The 17,797-nt window shown below is 55.4% G+C and overlaps 1 protein-coding gene across 1 annotated transcript in view; it reads left to right on the plus strand.

The window, feature by feature from the left end:
* Positions 1–17,797, plus strand: part of CACNA1I (calcium voltage-gated channel subunit alpha1 I) — a 107,183-nt gene that overhangs the window by 59,588 nt on the left and 29,798 nt on the right. Inside the window, 4 exon segments of the mRNA XM_032492291.1 lie at positions 5,622–5,937; positions 7,053–7,145; positions 10,329–10,641; positions 13,047–13,468. Coding sequence (XP_032348182.1) covers positions 5,622–5,937; positions 7,053–7,145; positions 10,329–10,641; positions 13,047–13,468 — 1,144 coding nt within the window.

A 17,797-nucleotide genomic window follows, 5' to 3' on the forward strand; every position in this document is an offset into this window, starting at 1 on the left:
GAGATGAAGGGATGTGCCCAGGTGAGCTGGTGGGGGGTCTCCCGTGAATGGTTGGACACCAAATGAGCACAGAAGGCCTCTGAGCTCTCAAAATTGATATCACAGAGTTCTAGTCTAAACAGCTCCTAGTGACTCGTACTTAATACACAGTTTTACCTTATTTGGGAATTGAGAATTGGGGCCAAAGAATGGAAGCAGCAAACTAGAAGGTTGGGTAGGAGGGGAAAGGGCAGTTGAGACCCCAGCAGAAGTGATGCCAACAGGGGAAAAGAAGACAGAAAACCTTAAAAGCAGACATGGAACCCGGCTCTCTAATTACAGCCCAGACATTCCTATCAGTGACCGTGAGTCATCAGGGAAAGGTTGGCTTGCCCTCGGCCCACTTGTGTCTAAGAGCAATGCAGCAGGCAGCTTCTCAGAGAGATGATTATCCAGAGCTATCTAAACAGAAATCAAGCTTTGGTTCTTGGAGGAGTTGGGTTGCGTTGTCTGAGGAATTTGACATCTATAGTCTCAGCGGAGAGGGATGAGCACTGTCTCCGAGTGTACATACGTGCCCGTGTGTCTTTGGACATGACTTTGATTTCATTTCACTAACGTGCATTAGTGCACTCCTGCTGTGTGCCAGGCCCCAGGGACACAGAAGTAAGAAAGCATCTTCATTCATCCTCTCACTTGACAAACCCACCCAAGGGGCAGCTCTTGCCCAGCTGGTGCTCAGGGCTGAGGACGCGGTAGAAGGTGGAGTTCCTGCCCTCGGGGAGCACCCTGGCTGGAGCTGGTCACAGATGCCTCCCCTGAGTGACTTTTGTGGACTGAGGATGACCTCAGGAGCATGGGGACCCGCACAGGCGTGGGCTGGGTTCTGCTTCACAGCCTGACTGTTGCTCGTGGGAAAGGAACTAAGCTGGAGAGCCGGGAGGAGGCCTGTAAAAGAGACTGGCTCACCTGCCCATCACTGTGGGGGAAAAATGGGGGATCTGGGCCGACCAGAGATGGGACCCCTCTGTGGGTAAGGGCCCTATGGCAGGGAAGGGGACCCATACAGAGTCAATCATTTGGAAAAGTCGGGCCCTGAGGCTCGGCCTGGGGCAGCAGGAGAGGGGGCCACTGCTTCTTCTGGTCTGGCCTTCAAAGATGGAGATGCACAGGTAGGAGCTCTCAGCTTTGGGGGTGCAGGACACATCCAGACCCCTCTGTCCCACTCAGATCCTTCCCATGGTCATTCTGTGGCGGCCGCCTTCTCATTATCCCAGCTCAGCCCCAATGTTGCCTCCTCCTGGAGGCCTTCCCTCACCACCCTGTCCCCCAGGCCTTTTATTGCATTATCCTGCTTGATTTTCTTCTTAGCATTATCTCTGTCTGAAACTACCTCACTTGTGAGTTCATTCGGTTGTTGGGTGTCTCTGGACTGGCTTATTTACTTGGTTAGCAGTGAGGAAGCGCTCCTGTATGACAGAGGCCGTGGAGGTGATGCTTGGCTTTTGATCCCATGTGGAGACCGAGAAACTGAGGCTGAGAGAGGAGAACCTTGCTCCCAGGCACATAGCTTGGCAAAGTCAAAAATAGAATTAGAACCTGGGTTCCCCTGACTCCAAAGCCTGTGGTGACTGCCCCCTGTGAGTGTGCTCAAAGCATCCATCCAGGTGCGGAAGTCCCTGGGGAGACCGCAGATGGTCAGTTTGAGCGTTCTTGATGAGCACAGAATCAGGACAGTGTCGCCTAGCTAGGAAGTGGCAGGGCCCAGAGTCTGAGCCCAGATCTGGTGTCCCTTCTCCCAGAGTTTGTCTGGGCAATAATGCACACATACCACTGTTTACACCCCAGAGAGGTTTTAAAAGTGCAAATTGCTTTGACAGTGTGTCTTCACATCAGTGTTTCTTATTCCACGGATGAACCACAGTTCAGCAAGCCAGCTTCTGTTGATGGACCTTGCACGGTCTCCAAGTTCTTGCTCTTAACATACAAGCCTGCAGGGAACATTGTGTATGCTTGCAAAATGTGTATACTCGTGTGATTAATGACTAGACTCATAATTACTGGTCAAACTATAAGACATACCTCGGAGATATTGTGGGATAGGTTCCAGACCCCAGCAATAAAGCGAGTCACATGAATGTTTTGGTTTCCCAGTACCTATCAAGTTATATTTACACTATACTATAATCTACTAAATGTGTAATAGCATAAAAATGAACATACCCCAATTAAAAATTACTTTATTGCCAAAAAATACTAACCATTCTCCGAGCCTTCAGCGAGTTGTGGTAGTAACATCAAAGATCGCTGATCACAGAGCAACATAACAAATATGATAATAATGAAAGTTTAAAATATTGCAAGAATTACCAACATGTGACACAGAGACACTAAGTGAGCCAATGCTTTTGGAAAAATGGTACCGGTAGACTTCCTCGAGGCAGGGTTGCCACAGAACTTCAATTTGTAAGAAGCACGATAAACAAAGCTCAGTGAAATAAGGTATGCCCATGTGTCCATTTTTAAAATACGTTTTTGGGGTTAAGATATAAATTACAGTCAGTAGCGGGCACAGCTGTTAAGCGCACGGCTCCGTGAGGTTTACGTGGGTCCCACGCCGGTGTAAGTCTGCCCTGAGAAACTCGCAGTCCCCAGGAAGCTCCCTCCTGCCCCTCCCCAGTCATTCTCTCCTCATCCCAAAGCAGCCGCTGTTCAGTGTGACCACAGATTCCTTTTGCCTGTTTTTGAGGTTTCTTTAGATGGAATCATGTAGGCTGTTACCTTTTCTGTCTGCTTCTTTAGCTCAGCGTCCTGTGTCTGTAAGATTTGTCCAAGTTGTTGCGTGGGTCACTATTTTCTTCTGTTTCATTGCAGCGAGGATTCGGCCAAGTGAATATACCGCTGTGTGTGTTTCCACGCTGCCGTTGATTTGGGTGGTTTCTGGTTCTTTGGCTCCGCGACTCATGAATATCCTTGTACATGTCTTTGAGTGGATATGGCTATGCTTTCTTTTGGGTAAATTCCCAGGAGAGGAATCGCCGGGTTAAGGAAGTGGATATGTTTATTAGCTCCACTAGATTTTTGCCAAATGTTTCCCCCAGATGGTTGCACTAAATGTCCACCAGCAAAGTCCGAGAGTTCCAGTCGCCTCACATCCTTAGCAACTTTTGGAATTGTCAGCTCTTTAATTTTCACCGCTCTTGGGAGAGTGCAGTGGTACCTTATTGTAGTTTTCATTTGAATTACCCTGATGAGTAGTGATGTTTTTCAGCCATTGGTATATCCTCTGGTGAAGTGTCTGTATAGTCTTTTGCCATTTAAAAATTGGATTGCCTTTCTATTATAAATTTGTAGCAGTTCTATGTATATATATTGCAGATACTTTATTCCAGTCTGAATTTTCCATTTTCACTCTCTTAATGGAGTCATTTAATGAACAGAAGCTCTTGGTTGCAATAAAGTCTAGATTATCAGTCATTTTCTTAGCATTGCTTTTTGTATCCAGTTTAAACAATCTTTTCCTAACTCAAGGTCATGAAAATATCCTCCAGTGTTTTCTTTTCGAAGCTTTCTTGTTTTTGTCATTCACATTTAGGTCTATATTCCATTTCAAATAATTTTTAGAATGGCCCGTGGTTGGAGTCAAGGCTCATTTTTCATGCAGATATTCAGTTGTCCCGGCACTGTTGATGGAGAAGTCCATCCTTTCTCCACGGGGTTGCAGGAGTCCCTGTGTTACTGCCAGGTGACCGTATGTGTTTGGGTTGATGTCTACATGTTACTTGATGATGAATGTTGCCAAATTGCCCTCTGAAAAGGTTGTATCAGTTTACTCTCCCACCAACAGCGTATGAGCACCAGCGTGTCTGTTTGCACGCACCCTTCCCTGCACTCAGCATTATCGAGACTGAAATGGTTGCATTTGGATGCACGTAAAAGAGCTCCTGTCATTGTTTGTGTTTTCCTGTTATTAGTGAGGGAGCCTCTCTTCCTATATATTCGTCATTTTGATTTCTTCTGTGAATTTTCTCTTTTCCTTTGTCCTTTTCCCTCCTAGTGTGTTATTTTTCTTTTTCTTATTGAGTTATAGGAATTTGAATATGCTTTAGATGGTGATCTTTTATCTGGTTTGTATGATGCAAACATGGTATGCTGGGGGATACTGGCAAACTCTGGCCTGTTTTTGTAAATAAAGTTTTATTGGCACACAGCCATGCCCTCTTGTTTACCTGTTTCCTATGACTGTTTTCATGTTACAGTGTCGGAGTGTGTGATTGGGACACAGACCATGTGGTCTGCAAAATAATACTTACTATTCGGTCCTTTACGGAAAAAGTTTCCCTGCATCCACTTTACCCCAATTTGTTGTCTGTCTTTTTACTTTGTCAGCTAACTTTTGTCTCGCAGAAATTTTACTTGGTGTGTAATCAATCTTGTTAACCTTTTTCTTTATAGATTTTGGATTTTATGTGTCTTATACAAGAAGGCCTTACTTATCCCCAATTAGCAGAAATATTTCATATTTTCTTGTAATGTTTGTGTGGTTATTTTTGTTGCCTTTATGCTTTTAAATCCACTAGGAGTCTATTATTTTAAATTTTATGGTATATTTTACTTCACCTGATATATCCAAAATGTTATTTTTTTCAGTGTGCAATCAATATAAACAATTAATGATGGGATAATAGACATTCATTTCTTTTGATACCATGTCTTCAAGAGGTTTATTTTTGTATATGGTGTCATGTGGAAATCTAACTTTATTATTTTCCAAATGGATAGCCAATGTCTTAACATCATTTATTGACTAGTCCTTTCATTCTTCACGGATCTGAAGAGGCGTCTCTATAACTTACTAAATTCTCTTTTATACATGGGCGTCCCTATGCTCTGTGGTGTTCCACAAATCTCTGTTCCCGTTGTGATACCACACTGGATTAATAATCAGCACTGAAGAGTATTTTGCTCTCTTGTGGGGCTGCACTCCATTCATCTTTCTTATTTAAAAAAAATTGTCTTGACTATTCTTCCATTCAGATAACTCCTAGAACCATCTGGCCAGGTTCCATAGACAGAAACATGTTGGGATTCTGATTGGGACTGCAGTGAATCACAGATTATCCCTATATGATGGGCAGGCAGGGTCTGCCACCTCTCTTTACAGATGAAGAAACTGAGATCCAGAGAAGGAAAGTGACCAGCCCAGGGTCACATAGATGGGAGAGGGTGGGGCAGGAAGAGGATCGTACCTTCAGTAAGGTACTGAATGCTGATCAGTAAGATTCAGCATTTGTGTATTGAGCACCTACTCTGCACCGACCAAACGGTGTGTGGGTGCTAGGGTGCTCAGACCCAGTCTTTGCCCTGGAAGAGCTCCAGCCTCCCAGGGGAGTTGGGTGCAGGAGTAATAATGGAGGTGTGTGCAGGGTACAGTGTTTCCTGAGCAGGGCGACCCTGGAACTGCCCACAGTGGGTCAGTGGGTGTTTTGGGGACCATGGCAGAGGTGGGAAGGGTGTCCCAGGCAAGGGGAACAGCATGTGCAAAGGCCTGGAAGCAGTGACAGCCTGTTGGGCCAGTTCTGCCATGCTGCGTGGTGGTGACCGCCCCCTTCTCCTCTATCCCCGCCCTCACCTATGGACAGACAAGGGGATGTGGCCCTGCCCCCCTACTACCAGCCAGAGGAGGATGACGAGATGCCCTTCATCTGCTCCCTGTCGGGGGACAATGGCATCATGGGCTGCCACGAGATCCCCCCGCTTAAGGAGCAGGGCCGTGAGTGCTGCCTGTCCAAGGACGATGTCTATGACTTCGGGGCGGGGCGCCAGGACCTCAACGCCAGCGGGCTCTGCATCAACTGGAACCGCTACTACAACGTGTGCCGCACAGGCAGCGCCAACCCCCACAAGGGCGCCATCAACTTTGACAACATCGGCTATGCCTGGATAGTCATTTTCCAGGTGAGGCCTTCTGGGCTGGGGCTGGGGGAGGGCAAGGTGGGTGAGCAGCCTCGCCCGGCAGGTGGGGCTCTGTGCTGGGCGTTTGCAGCCTGGCTCACTGATGTCTGCCCAACGTGCCCGTTTACAGACAGCAGCTGAGTTTCGAGGAAATGGCTGTAGGCCCTCAGGTTTATTGCTTCATGTCTCTGTGCCTCCGTTTTCTTATCTCTAAAATGGGAATGATAAGTTTCCCCCACCTTGAGTGGCTGAGAAGAATAAACCAGATGATGTGAGCAGAGCCCAATGTGCAGTGAGTGTTCAGTCAAGGTTACCTTCCTGCTGTCGTCAGAAGAAGGGAGGGGGCAGGTACAGAGGGTGGTGGCTGAGAGGCCCCTGGGGGGACGGCAGGGCCTTGCCGAGATGGCTGCCGTGTGCACTTTGCTCTGGGGAGTGGCAGGACCACTGAATTCAGAGCTGCAGGCGTGATGTGATCACAGCCTGGAAGCTGTGTTTTGGGACCCTCTGGCCCCCAGAGGGTGGTAGGCTGTGCATTTGCCAGACATGAATAAGACCATGGTGCTGGGGAAGACCCAGTGTCCATCTTGCCCAAGGCTGCTCTGTTTCCCTCTCTGGGAAAATGTGTGGGGGACAGAGTCACACCAGCCTCGTCACAGCCACACTCCCAGGCTCAGCTGAGCTGCACTCCAGCCCTACCAGGTGGGCTCCGTTAATCCCACACACTGAAGAAGCAGCTGAGGCTCAGAGTGGCCTGGGGGCGAGCTGGACCTGCAGCGTGGGGCCCCTTGCTTCCAGCCCTCCTGCCGTGGTGTGGTAGACTGGAATTCGGGTGGGCTCTGGAGTGAGAGAGACCAAGTTAAGTCACCGGTCCACTCCTTCCTGGCTGTGTGACATTGGGCAAGTGCCCTAACCTCTCTGAACTTCAGTTACCTCACCTGTATAATTGGGGATGAGGATGGCTGCCCGGTGGAGCCCTTGTGAGCTTGATAGAGACAGCGTTTGTAGGTGCCCCGGCACACAGTGGAGCCTCTGTCTGGGGCACTTCCTTTGCTGCCTGCCTTTCGGGAGGGTCAGCTGTCTAAGGCAATCTCTCCTCCTCTGCTGTGTCCTGGCTGCAGGTGATTACTCTGGAAGGCTGGGTGGAGATCATGTACTACGTGATGGATGCTCACTCCTTCTACAACTTCATCTATTTTATCCTGCTTATCATAGTAAGTGTCAGGGAAGCTGGGGCTCTTCGGGCAAGCTCAAGGACCCATGACCAGTGGACCAGAGTTGGGGGGGTCTTTGGAAGTCCCCAGGGTGCCCCTCAGAGCCAGGAGAGCTGAGTGGGAGACAGCTGGAGGGGCGATTTTTAAATGCAGCCGGGCCGTGGGTGATTGAAGGAGCTCATCGGGGGTGGCTGCTAGAGGCATCCATCACTTCCGATTGCCTTTCTCATTTCTGGGCATTTAAGTCTGCGCGCTGCTCCTGCTTGTGTTTCTCTGCCTTGTTGTCTCTGGGAATACATGCTTTTGTGACCCTAGCAGGGATGCAGCCCCAGGATGAAAGCTTCTCCAGGGCTTTAGCTTCTCCCTTTTTCCCTGGGTTGGGAAGATGAGATGCTGTGAAACGGAAGCCTGGGGCTGGTTGTGAGCTGGTGGTGCTCCCTGAAATTCTCGGAGGGACTCGCATCTCTTGAGCAGCTCTGCTTTGTAGGGGAGACCTGGAGATGAAGGGGGGCGCTCTCAGCCCCACAGAGAGGGCCCCCTTCCTGGCCCGCCCCTCCCACCACCACCCCGTTTCCCCAGAGCCATCTCATCCACCTTGTCATGCCTGACTGCAGCTTCAGCCACAGCACAATCCCCAGATGTCAAGGTGATTCACTCCTAGGCGAGTCGCTGCTGGCTCCCTGCTGCTGCAAGGCCAGATTCTCCGGCTTCCTGGTGGTGGGAGAGAGGGCACGCTTGGCCCTCTGGGGCAGCACCCTATCCTGGGCTGGTGGTACTTTGACCTAGGGGTTCAGGACAAGCTAACCTGAGACACACCTGCTGTTGGCTTAGCTTCGATGCCTCCCTGGATCCTGGGGCCTTGGACCCATAAGGAGACACCCCAGATCAAAGGGGAGGGGCCCAGGCTTTGTTCGGCATTGCCATCCATCCACTGGTTTAGTCATTCCCCAGCACATTCAGGACAGCCTGCACTGCATCAAGCCCTGAGCTGAGGGCTGGGTACTGAGCAGTGAGTCAGGACGGCCAGTTCTGCCCTCCAGGAGCCCACAGTCTCGTAGGGGAAGATGGGCTACAGCAGACAGGAGCCAGACAGCGTCTTAGGTGCCATGAGAGAAGGAAGCCCAAAGGAGGCCTCTAACCCAGCTTGGAGAGGGATGGGGGAAGTAAGGCTTCCTGGAGGAGGTGATGCCAGAATTGAGCCTTAAAGACTGGAGATGGAGGTTGAGGGAGGGAGCCAGAAGAAGAGTGTCCTGGGCAGGGGGCGCCTGCAGAGAACCTGAAGCCAGACAGAACCCTGCAGTGGGGGGACTGTCAACCACTGGGGTTGCCGGAGGAGCCCAGAATTCCAGAGAGAGGCTGGAGGATGCTTCATCTGCTTCTCCTGAGGGAGTTAGGGGTGGGAGTCTGAGGGTGGTAACTCCCAGTGCGACCCTGGGCGGTCCCTTAGCTCCCCGAGCTCATCTCGGAGCCGGGAACAGGGACGGCACCTGGCTCACAGGCCCTGGGGAGAGTTAGAGGAGATGGAGCCTGCAGCCTGCACAGCCCCTGGCACACAGTAAGTGCTCAGTAAATGTGCCCTGCTGCTATCATTGCTGTGATGATTGGGCCCTGGGTGGCCCTGTCCCAGGAGAAGGCATGCTGGTGGGATGCTGAGCATGCTGAGTTTTCCAGGTGCTGGGAGGGATCCAGACAGCAGAGCCTGAGCCACCATGCTGTCATCCTATCCTCACAACCCTGGCCATGCAGGTCACTTGTCTGTTCCTCAGAGCCCCAGAGGGGTGAGATTCCTGGCGGGGGCCACACAGTGGGTGAGGGGTCCTTGGCCCTCAGAACCAAGGTCCCTAGTGCTCCTGATTGGGAAAGCCCTAAGCTCATTTTGCCCAAGCCTTCTGTTTTACAGATGCTGAAGTGGAGGTCCAGAGGGGATGGGGAGCTGCCTGGTTACCCCGGGGACAGCAGCTGCAGAGGCAGGTGTGAGCTCCCAGAGGGCAGGGTCTGTGCCCCTCACCCAGGCCCGAAGAGCGGGTCTCCAGGAAATGGCTTATGAAAGAAATGACAGAGAGAGCGAATGAGTGAGACATCTTCTTACTTTAGAGGCAAGGGATTTTCCCAGAGTCCTCTGGGCAGGGAAGCTCCCCAACTGCTATACTCTCTCCCTCCTGAACCCCAGCACCCCAGCCATGGTGGGGCGGGGAGGGGAAGGAAGGCAGATCAGCAACTGGGGCTGCAGCCTTCAGGAACCTCCTGGCGGGCAGCCTGGAGGAGGATGAGCCACCACCAGCCCCTCTCTCTGGCAGGCAGCTGAGTCTGTTCAAAGGTTTAGCACATCTCTGGGAGGAGCCTGCCCTCTGGCAGCTGGGGCAGGAAGGGTTCTTTTGCCTGTGGTGCCCCCTGGAGCTGGGCCCTGGGGCTTGAGGTGGTGAGAGTCCTAGCACCAACTGGGTAGCCTCTCCCCACCAGCCATCCAAGCACAGACAAAGCCACACAACGAAACCCTTTCTAGGGAAGCTTCTCTTTCTTGTCTGGAGGCCCACCTGGGGCCAAGGTCAAGGCTGTAGAGAGGGCAGGGCTGGGGTGGGACTCAGGGCCTGGATAGCCCGGGAGGGGCTCTGCCTCCCTCTCTGGCCTCAGCGCTAAGGGCCTAGGGGCCTGAGGGGAGTGGGCTGGGAAACAGGCTCCACAGGGGAGCTGGGGAGCTGCCTGGGCCACGCTGTCCTGTGGCCCTGGCCTCCTCCCAGAGCAAGACCTCCTCCTGGAGCCAGGCCTCAGCCATCTTTTCCTGTCCCTGTCTGTGCCTGTGCCTCTCCGTCTCTCTGGGCCCTCCCCTTCCCCTCCTCCTCCTCTCCCTGTCTCCACCTGCCCCCTGTCACTTTGTGTCTCCCCCACCCTCTGTGTCTGTCTCCCTCTCCCTCGGTGTCTCTCCTTGCCCTGGTCTCTCTGCACCCTGGCTGCTTCTCCCTGTCTGCGCTCTGCTCTGTCCTTTCCTTGTTCCGTGTTCTGGATCTGTCCCTGCCCCTCCTCTTGTCTTCCTTTCTGCCTCTGTATCCCTCTGTTCCTCCGTCTCCATCACCGTCTCCCCGCCTCACTTTCTCCATTTCTCCGCCTCTCTTTCCCACCCTCCGGCTCCCTGCCTCCACCATCCCCTCTGTCCCTGTCCCTGTCCTCTCCTCCTGTTGGTCACAGGTGGGCTCCTTCTTCATGATCAACCTGTGCCTCGTTGTCATAGCGACCCAGTTCTCGGAGACCAAGCAGCGGGAGCACCGGCTGATGCTGGAGCAGCGGCAGCGTTACCTGTCCTCCAGCACCGTGGCCAGCTACGCCGAGCCTGGCGACTGCTACGAGGAGATCTTCCAGTACGTCTGCCACATCCTGCGCAAGGCCAAGCGCCGGGCCCTGGGCCTCTACCAGGCCCTGCAGAGCCGGCGCCAGGCCCCGGACCCGGGGACACCCAGCTCCGCCAAGCCCGGGCCCCACGCCAAGGAGCCCAGGCACTGCAGTAAGTGGCCCTGGCCTCCCGAGTGCCCCACGCAGACCTTGTGTGCCTCCAACTGGGGACTCAGAAGTGGCACCGTTTGCAAACATGTCCTATCTCTCCAGCACAAGCAGAGGTGTCCAGCAAGTTCAGAACCCACATCTTCCCCTGGGAGTTCCAGTCCACAGCCCTTGGTTCCCTGTCCCCTTTCCCGACCACCAGTCAGTGCCAGGCCTGGGCTAGCCCTGGGCCTGGGGGACTCAGCCCCACCCTGGAGGGATTCTCTTCCAATCCAGTGTGCGCACACCAACTCAGGCTCCGCCCTAGGATCCACACTTCAAAGAAATTCTCAGTCTTCTGAAGCTATAAAATCCCTCTGCCACTACAGCCTGCCCCCTCCCCCTTCCCCCGAGGGTCCCTGCTTGCTAGCACACCTGAGCCGTGATGCTGGGTCACCTGGAATAAAGGGGCCATGGCCAGCCTTGCAGAGACAGGGCGTGTTGGGAACACGTGCCACTCTATAATCTGCTCCTGCCTTGGGGCCATTTCTCCTGCTTGACTGTAGACGGTTCCAGAGAGTTAACAGTTTAGGCTTAGAAAAGATTTTCCATTCGTTTTCTCCTCTATTCTAGAAAACAGTCCTGAGAAGGGAACAGAGTGAGTAATATTATCCCCAGTGTTCAGATGGGAAGACTAAAGTCCAGAGAGATGAAGGGAGTCACTTGAGGTCACATAGTGTGTCAGTGACAAAAGCTCAGCATTGGGGATGTCAGAGGTACACTCTCTGCTGGGCCCACCTCCGGGGGAAGTGAACCTCTCTGGTGGGAGGAGGCAAAGGCACCACAGGAGGTGGGCCCCACCCCAGGCCCAGTCCTGCCCCCAGTTGGTGCCAGTGAGGAGGTCAGCAGGCATCAGGACTATCCTAGAGCAGGCGCAGGTGTGACGGTGGGCAGCCCGGCCCCTCTGCCGGCCTCCAGCTCCCTGCCATGGAGTGAGGACGAGGCGGTGCACTGTGGGAGTCAGCCGCCCCCAGCCCCTGCGCTCGCAGCTCTCACATCCTGGGAATCAGATTCTTGAGAGGCAAGCTGGAGAATTCCTCCTCAGAGCTGCCGCCCACCCGTCCCTGGGTGCCAGCCGTCCAGGCACGGTGCTGGGGGAGGTTCCAGGTGGCCCGTGGGCTGGCCCAGCACGTGGACGGGGGAGCTGGGGTCTGGGCAAGGCTGGCACCCCGTGTTCCTGGATGACGCGGGGAAGGGTGTTTACTGCTCGGGGCTTCCTGCTGCTGCCCGCCACCCTTTCTAGGGAACCTGCATGGAGGGAAGCCCTAGACGGGCTTCTGGAGGGAGGTCATGCCCTCTTGCCCCATGGGCTCTGTGCCTCTCCCACCCCCCTTCCTTGGGAAACAGGTGTCAGAGGGCCCAGCCCCACATACAGTTGGGCTGGCAAGGGCTTTGCTCTGACCTCTGGTGCTGAGGTGGCCCCACTCCAGGCTTCTGGCTGCCCCACCAGTCTAGAGGGCAAATGAGTCAGAGGGCCTTGTCCATGTGTTGGGAGGTATTTGGAAGCAAGTGCAGAAGTGAAGGGTAAACATTACAGGTTTTTTTCCTCTAATTTTTTTTCTTTTTTGCTACATAAGCAAAACCTGTTTATTCTAGGAAAATGTAGACAAATATAAAGAAGGAACCAAGCCACCCAGAAAGAGCCTTTCTGACACCTCTTTGAAATGGTTCAGAGATCATACAACTTGAGTCCAAGACCCTCCCAGCTCCTCACACTCCCAGGGCAGCAGAGGGGATGGCAGCTCCGGCCCCTCCCACTGTGTCGGGCCCTCCTGCCCGCTCCCCAGGGCCTGGACAGGGGGAAGTGGGAGGGGTGCGTCCAGAGCCCCTGCCCAGGGCTCCTTCCTCCTTCCTCCTGGATGCAAGAAGCCCCCGACACAGGCAGGAGAACTGAGGAAGGCCACAGCCACCTTGGCCTCTTCTGAGGGATGTCTGCCTGCTTTGCTGGGCTTTCAGAAGCTCCTCTTCAGCCGCTTTTTCCAAACTCCAAGATGTCATGAATCAGGACCGTGGGGAGGGCCTGGGGTTCCTGGAGGGTCTTTCAGTGACTAACCTGGGGCCAAGGGCCAAGGGATGACAAAGCAGGGACCCTGTTCTGGGCTTATCATGTGTCAAGGATAGAATCCGCCCCACAGCCCTGCAAGATGGGTGCTCCTCGTCCCTGCGCAAAGAAAGCCCAGAAGGTGAAGCTATTTCCCCAGGAACCACATGCCTCTGGGCCTCCAGGGATGGGGTGGAGGGCTGGCAGGTTCCAGGTGACCGTGTGGTCACACGCAGGGTGGGCACATGCTGGGTGTGGGCGGAGGCTGCCTCCTCCGTGACCCGCAAGTATGACCCGAGGCATCCACCCTGACCTCTGCTTGCTTTCAGAGCTGTGCCCCCGACACAGCCCCCTGGACCCGACGCCCCACGCGCTGGTGCAGCCCATCTCTGCCATGCTGGTCTCGGACCCTGCCAGCTGCCCCCGCTGCCAGCACGAGGCGGGCCGGCGGCCCTCGGGCCTGGGCAGCAGCGACTCGGGCCAGGAGGGCTCGGGCTCTGGGGGCTCGGGTGGCAGTGAAGATGAGGCTGACGGAGACGGGGCCCGGAGCAGTGAGGACGGGACCTCCTCAGACCTGGGGAAGGAGGACGAGGAGGAGCAGGCGGATGGGGCTGCCGGGCTGTGCGGAGACGTGTGGCGGGAGACGCGAGCCAAGCTGCGGGGCATCGTGGACAGCAAGTACTTCAACCGGGGCATCATGATGGCCATCCTCGTCAACACCGTCAGCATGGGCATCGAGCACCACCAGCAGGCCAGTGGGGGCAGGCACGGGGCGCGGGCTGGCACGCAGGCGCAGGAGGGCCCTGGGCAGCCCGGGTCTGTCCAACACCCACTCTGTGTCTGTCTCCCCCCAGCCTGTGTCCCATTCATCCATGTGGCCTCAGTGCCTGGCCCAGGGCCAGCCACAGAGGAGGCGGAGCTCAGGGTGAATGAGTGACCAAGTGACTACTCAGGGTGAGAACGAGGGGTTCCAGTTCTGTTCCCTCTAAGCGTCTCAGCCTGGACACCAAGGCACCCACAGCCCACTCCCTGCCAATCCCTGCCAAATCCTAACTTCCATTCGCCACCCCTCCACGTAAGCCTGCTTGTCTCTTGTCTCCAAAATAGCTGGACTGATCTTTCCAGAGGCTGGGATCTCCCCTGCCCCCAAACCTCCACAGCCCCCATTAATGCCCTTGGCATGAAATGCAGACTTTTCCACTGACATTCAAGGCCTCTCATGCTCTGCCCACAATGTACCTGCCCTCCTGTCCTTGACGCACCCCCTGACTTCCCCCTCACCACAGCCCCGAGGCTGCCCTGCAGAGGCTGTCCCCCATCTCCCTTCTTGGCCAAACCTGTGGTTGCTTCTGTCCTCAACTCTGGGTGCACGGGGTGCAGGAAGGTGTTGGCTGAGTAGAATGGTGTGTCCCAGGCCCCTTGGGCCATCAGGGATACTGCTGGGGTTCAGAGGTGAGATGAGTTCAGAGAAAGGGTCCCCAAGAGGGGATAGCACGTGGGGGAGGGGACAGCTTCTGGGAGGTGGCAGGAGCACAGGGAAGGTGTGTACAGCAGGAAAGGAGGCTGTTGTGGGGACACAGGATGGAGACCTGTGAGGGGTTAGCACAGATGTCCCTAGTCCATGGGTCATACCTGGGGTGACAGCTTTGACAAATCCAGCCCTGGCTTCGTTTGGAATAACATCATTTTCTGGCTCCCATTGTGCCCCAGCCCTTAGGTGGGGGGCCCTCCCCTAACCTGCACCCCAGCCCTGTGAGGCTCTGCATCTGGCAGCTGGTGACCCTGAGGCTCCAGGAGGGGATATCTCCAGCCCAAGGTCTCACAGCCAGACAGGGGCCAAATTTGAACCCACATCTTTGTGTGGCAAGACTGACGCCCTACAGGGTTTTGGTTTTTGACGCCCCCCCCTTTTGCTTCCCTGTGGCCCTCTTTCTGCGGGGCCTGGCCGCCCACTGTGCCCGGGGGTGGGCCACACTCTCATTTCCCTGTTCATTAGTTCGCCAGACACAGGCTCTATTCAATTTACTGAAATGCGGCCCCTGGGGCTGCCACCACTCTGCTCAGAGCTGCCTGTTTGCCGGTTTGCCTGCCGTTCCAGCTTAATTAAAAATGTCTTGGGGAGGGCTGGGGGAAGGCTCTCTGCAGGGTAAAGCTGGTGAGACCGGCAGCCCAGACCCCCTGGCCTAGGGTCCCACCTTCTGGCCTTGGCCTGGCCAGGTCAGACAGGGGCCAGAGGCCTGGCTGGGCCTGTGTCCCCAGGGAGAGCCCCACAGGGAACCGGTGCTGTTGGGATACTGGCTCTAGCTTCTGGGTGGGGCAGCACCAAGGGTGCCCATCACCATCCTGCTGCACCAGAACCTGAGCCCTGTCCCTGCCAGTGGCTTGTGGAACTAGCTTGCAAGAGCCAATTTTCTCATACTCAAGGATTTGGCAAACCCGTTGTTAAAAACAGTTGGTAGCTTGAAATTGGCCGTGGTGGGAGTATTTACACCATGGAAATTGGCACATGTTGCAAATCAGGACTATTTTTCAGAGGCCTGTTTGCCAGCGTACTGCTGGCTCCTGCCTTCTCAGCCATCCCCCCAAGGCAACACGGCGGCCAGGGCTGCTCCGTTCGCTGGTCCAGCCTCTCTCTCTCTATCTGCAGCGCCAGCCTCAGGCCAGGCCATAGTCCCTGCTCAAGCCTCCTCAGGGTCTCCCTCCCTGGCCTGGCCCCCCTCACTCCTGCCACATCCTACTGAGCAAGGTTTTCGGCCTCCATATGGGGAAGCCGCCTCTGTGGCCCCGCAGGTACCCCTGTCCCCTGGCTGGTCTGGGAGAGGCTGCCCTCACTGGCCAGGCTCTGCCGCTTCACAGGACCCTCCCTGGCCTCCTCATCCATGAGCAGGCGCCCTAACTTCATGCCCTTTTCCTCATAGGGATCAGCTCCCATATACTGAGCACCTACTAAGCGCAGGTATTACCCCCACCCCCTTCCCACTCTGAACGTCACTGCCAGAGAACTGAACTCTGTCAGCTCAAGGTCTGGGCTCCGTCCCTGGTTCTGCTGTTGACCAGCAGGGAGGCCTTGGGCAAGTCGCCTGGCCTCCTTCAGCCACTGTCCCCATCTGTTAATGGTCACACGGACCCTTCTTCCAGAGGGAGGGTTAAATGCATCAAGAAGCCTGGTGCATAGTAGGTCCTCACTAGTTATGAATAATTTTCTAATTTTTTGTTGGAGCCTTACGCCACCACCCTTGGAGTGAGCTTCCTATATGCCATCTGGAGTCTCAAAAAATTATTAATTAAAGACAAAGTGAGGGGGAGGAAGAATTTAAAAAATGTTCTCTTTAAAGCGGCTCGGAGTGTCAGCCATTGACCGAGCTCTGTGCAGGGCCTGCTCCTAAGCCAAGGGTAGTTTTGCTCCGCAGCCCCCGCTCCCAGACACTGCTGGCAGGGAGCGGGCCGCCCCCGAGTTTATTTTGAGCAGCCTCATCTGAGGGGCGCCTGTGGAGAGAGGTGGCTCAGGGCTGTCTGGGGGGCAGGGAGGGAAGGGGAGGAGCAGGAGAGACGTGATTGTATACTGCCCCTCTCCTGCGGGGGAGGTGACTGCAGAGGGGAGGCATCCTGGGGCCCCACCCTACCCTGGCTGCCCCACCCTACCCTGGCTGCCCCACCCTACCCTGGCTGCCCCACCCTACCCCGGCTGCACAACCCGCCTGCAGGGAGCTTAGTGTGGCCACCGGGTTGGGGGGCTGGCAGGTGGTGAGGTGGGGGGCGGCAGGTGGTGAGGTGGGGGGGCGGCAGCTGGTGAGGTGGGGGGCGGCAGGTGGTGAGGTGGGGGGCTGGCAGCTGGTGAGGTGGGGGGAGGCAGGTGGTGAGGTGGGGGGCTGGCAGCTGGTGAGGTGGGGGGAGGCAGGTGGCTGCTTTCTTTCTCCTGCTGCGAAGTGGGGCCACCCCTGCCTCTGGGGTCACAAGCACTCAAATGAGAGGTGAGATTGTGGGAGCCCATGGCCTTTAGGTGGTCGCTGCTGCCAAAATCACAAGGGAGTGTCACCAGGGTCCTCGTGGCCACATACATTCCTTGCAGGCACTGGCCTGGGAGGAGGTGACAGGGGAAAGTGGGGGTCAGCCAAGCAGGGGCCTTTGTGTGACCCATGAGGTGGTCAGATGGTGCCGAAGTCGGTCCCCCACCCTGCATAGCCCTGGGGTGGAGGGCCCAGGACAGTCTGTGACTGAGACAGGTAGATGGGGTCGACTTGGGCAGCCAGATTCCTCTATCATCATCTGATGTGTTGCACATCTCCTCCCTGTGTGAGCCTCACGGCAGCCCTCTGGGGCAAGCAGGGTGAACATCTTGTCCCCACTGGGCAGACGGGGAAACAGGCTCAGAGAAGTGGACTGGCTTGCCCAGTGTGACATGGTGAGCAGCTATCAGCACTGGGCTCTCAGATACTGAGGTTGAGTTGGAGGTTCCACAGAGCCAGCAGGAGATGGGTGGGGAGGCACTGCTCCTGGGAGCAGGCTGTCTGAGCGCACCCCTCTCCTCCTGAGCTGGGCAATGCTGTCCTAGAGCTAGAGGATGGTGACCAAGTTGGACAACAAAAAAGAGGGTCAGGCTGAATGGGTAGCAGGGCAGGAGTGCAAGGAGCCTCTGTGGGGAAGGGCTGACCCTGGCTGGGGCAAGTCCACTCTCTCCAGCTCCCAGAAGACAGCATTCAGGGCCTCCAAATCAGTGGATGGGTCAAGTAGGCTTTATTCTCTTTTCAGCAGCTCCATCAAGTCACTGCCAACCCAGGTCTGGGGTGACTCCGGGAAGAGGAAGATAGAGTGGCTTAGTGCCCTACATTCCAGCTTCGTGAGGGCTTAGGGGAGAGAGACACCAACATGAGCTGCGGTTGGGGAAGGCTTCCTGGAGGTGGTGACACAGGAGATGGATCTTGAAGGATGACTCAGATTTCATTAGTGAGACAGGAGGGCCAGAGGCAGGCACCAGGAGCATACGCATTCCCATGTAAGACCCTGAGTCTTCAAGGAGGATGTGCACCTGGGGCAGGGCCAACAGCCCAGGAGGCTGAGGGGGTCTATTCATGAAGTCTTG

This window comes from Camelus ferus, chromosome 12 (assembly GCF_009834535.1).
Source record: "Camelus ferus isolate YT-003-E chromosome 12, BCGSAC_Cfer_1.0, whole genome shotgun sequence".
NCBI classification, from domain to species: Eukaryota; Metazoa; Chordata; class Mammalia; order Artiodactyla; family Camelidae; genus Camelus; species Camelus ferus.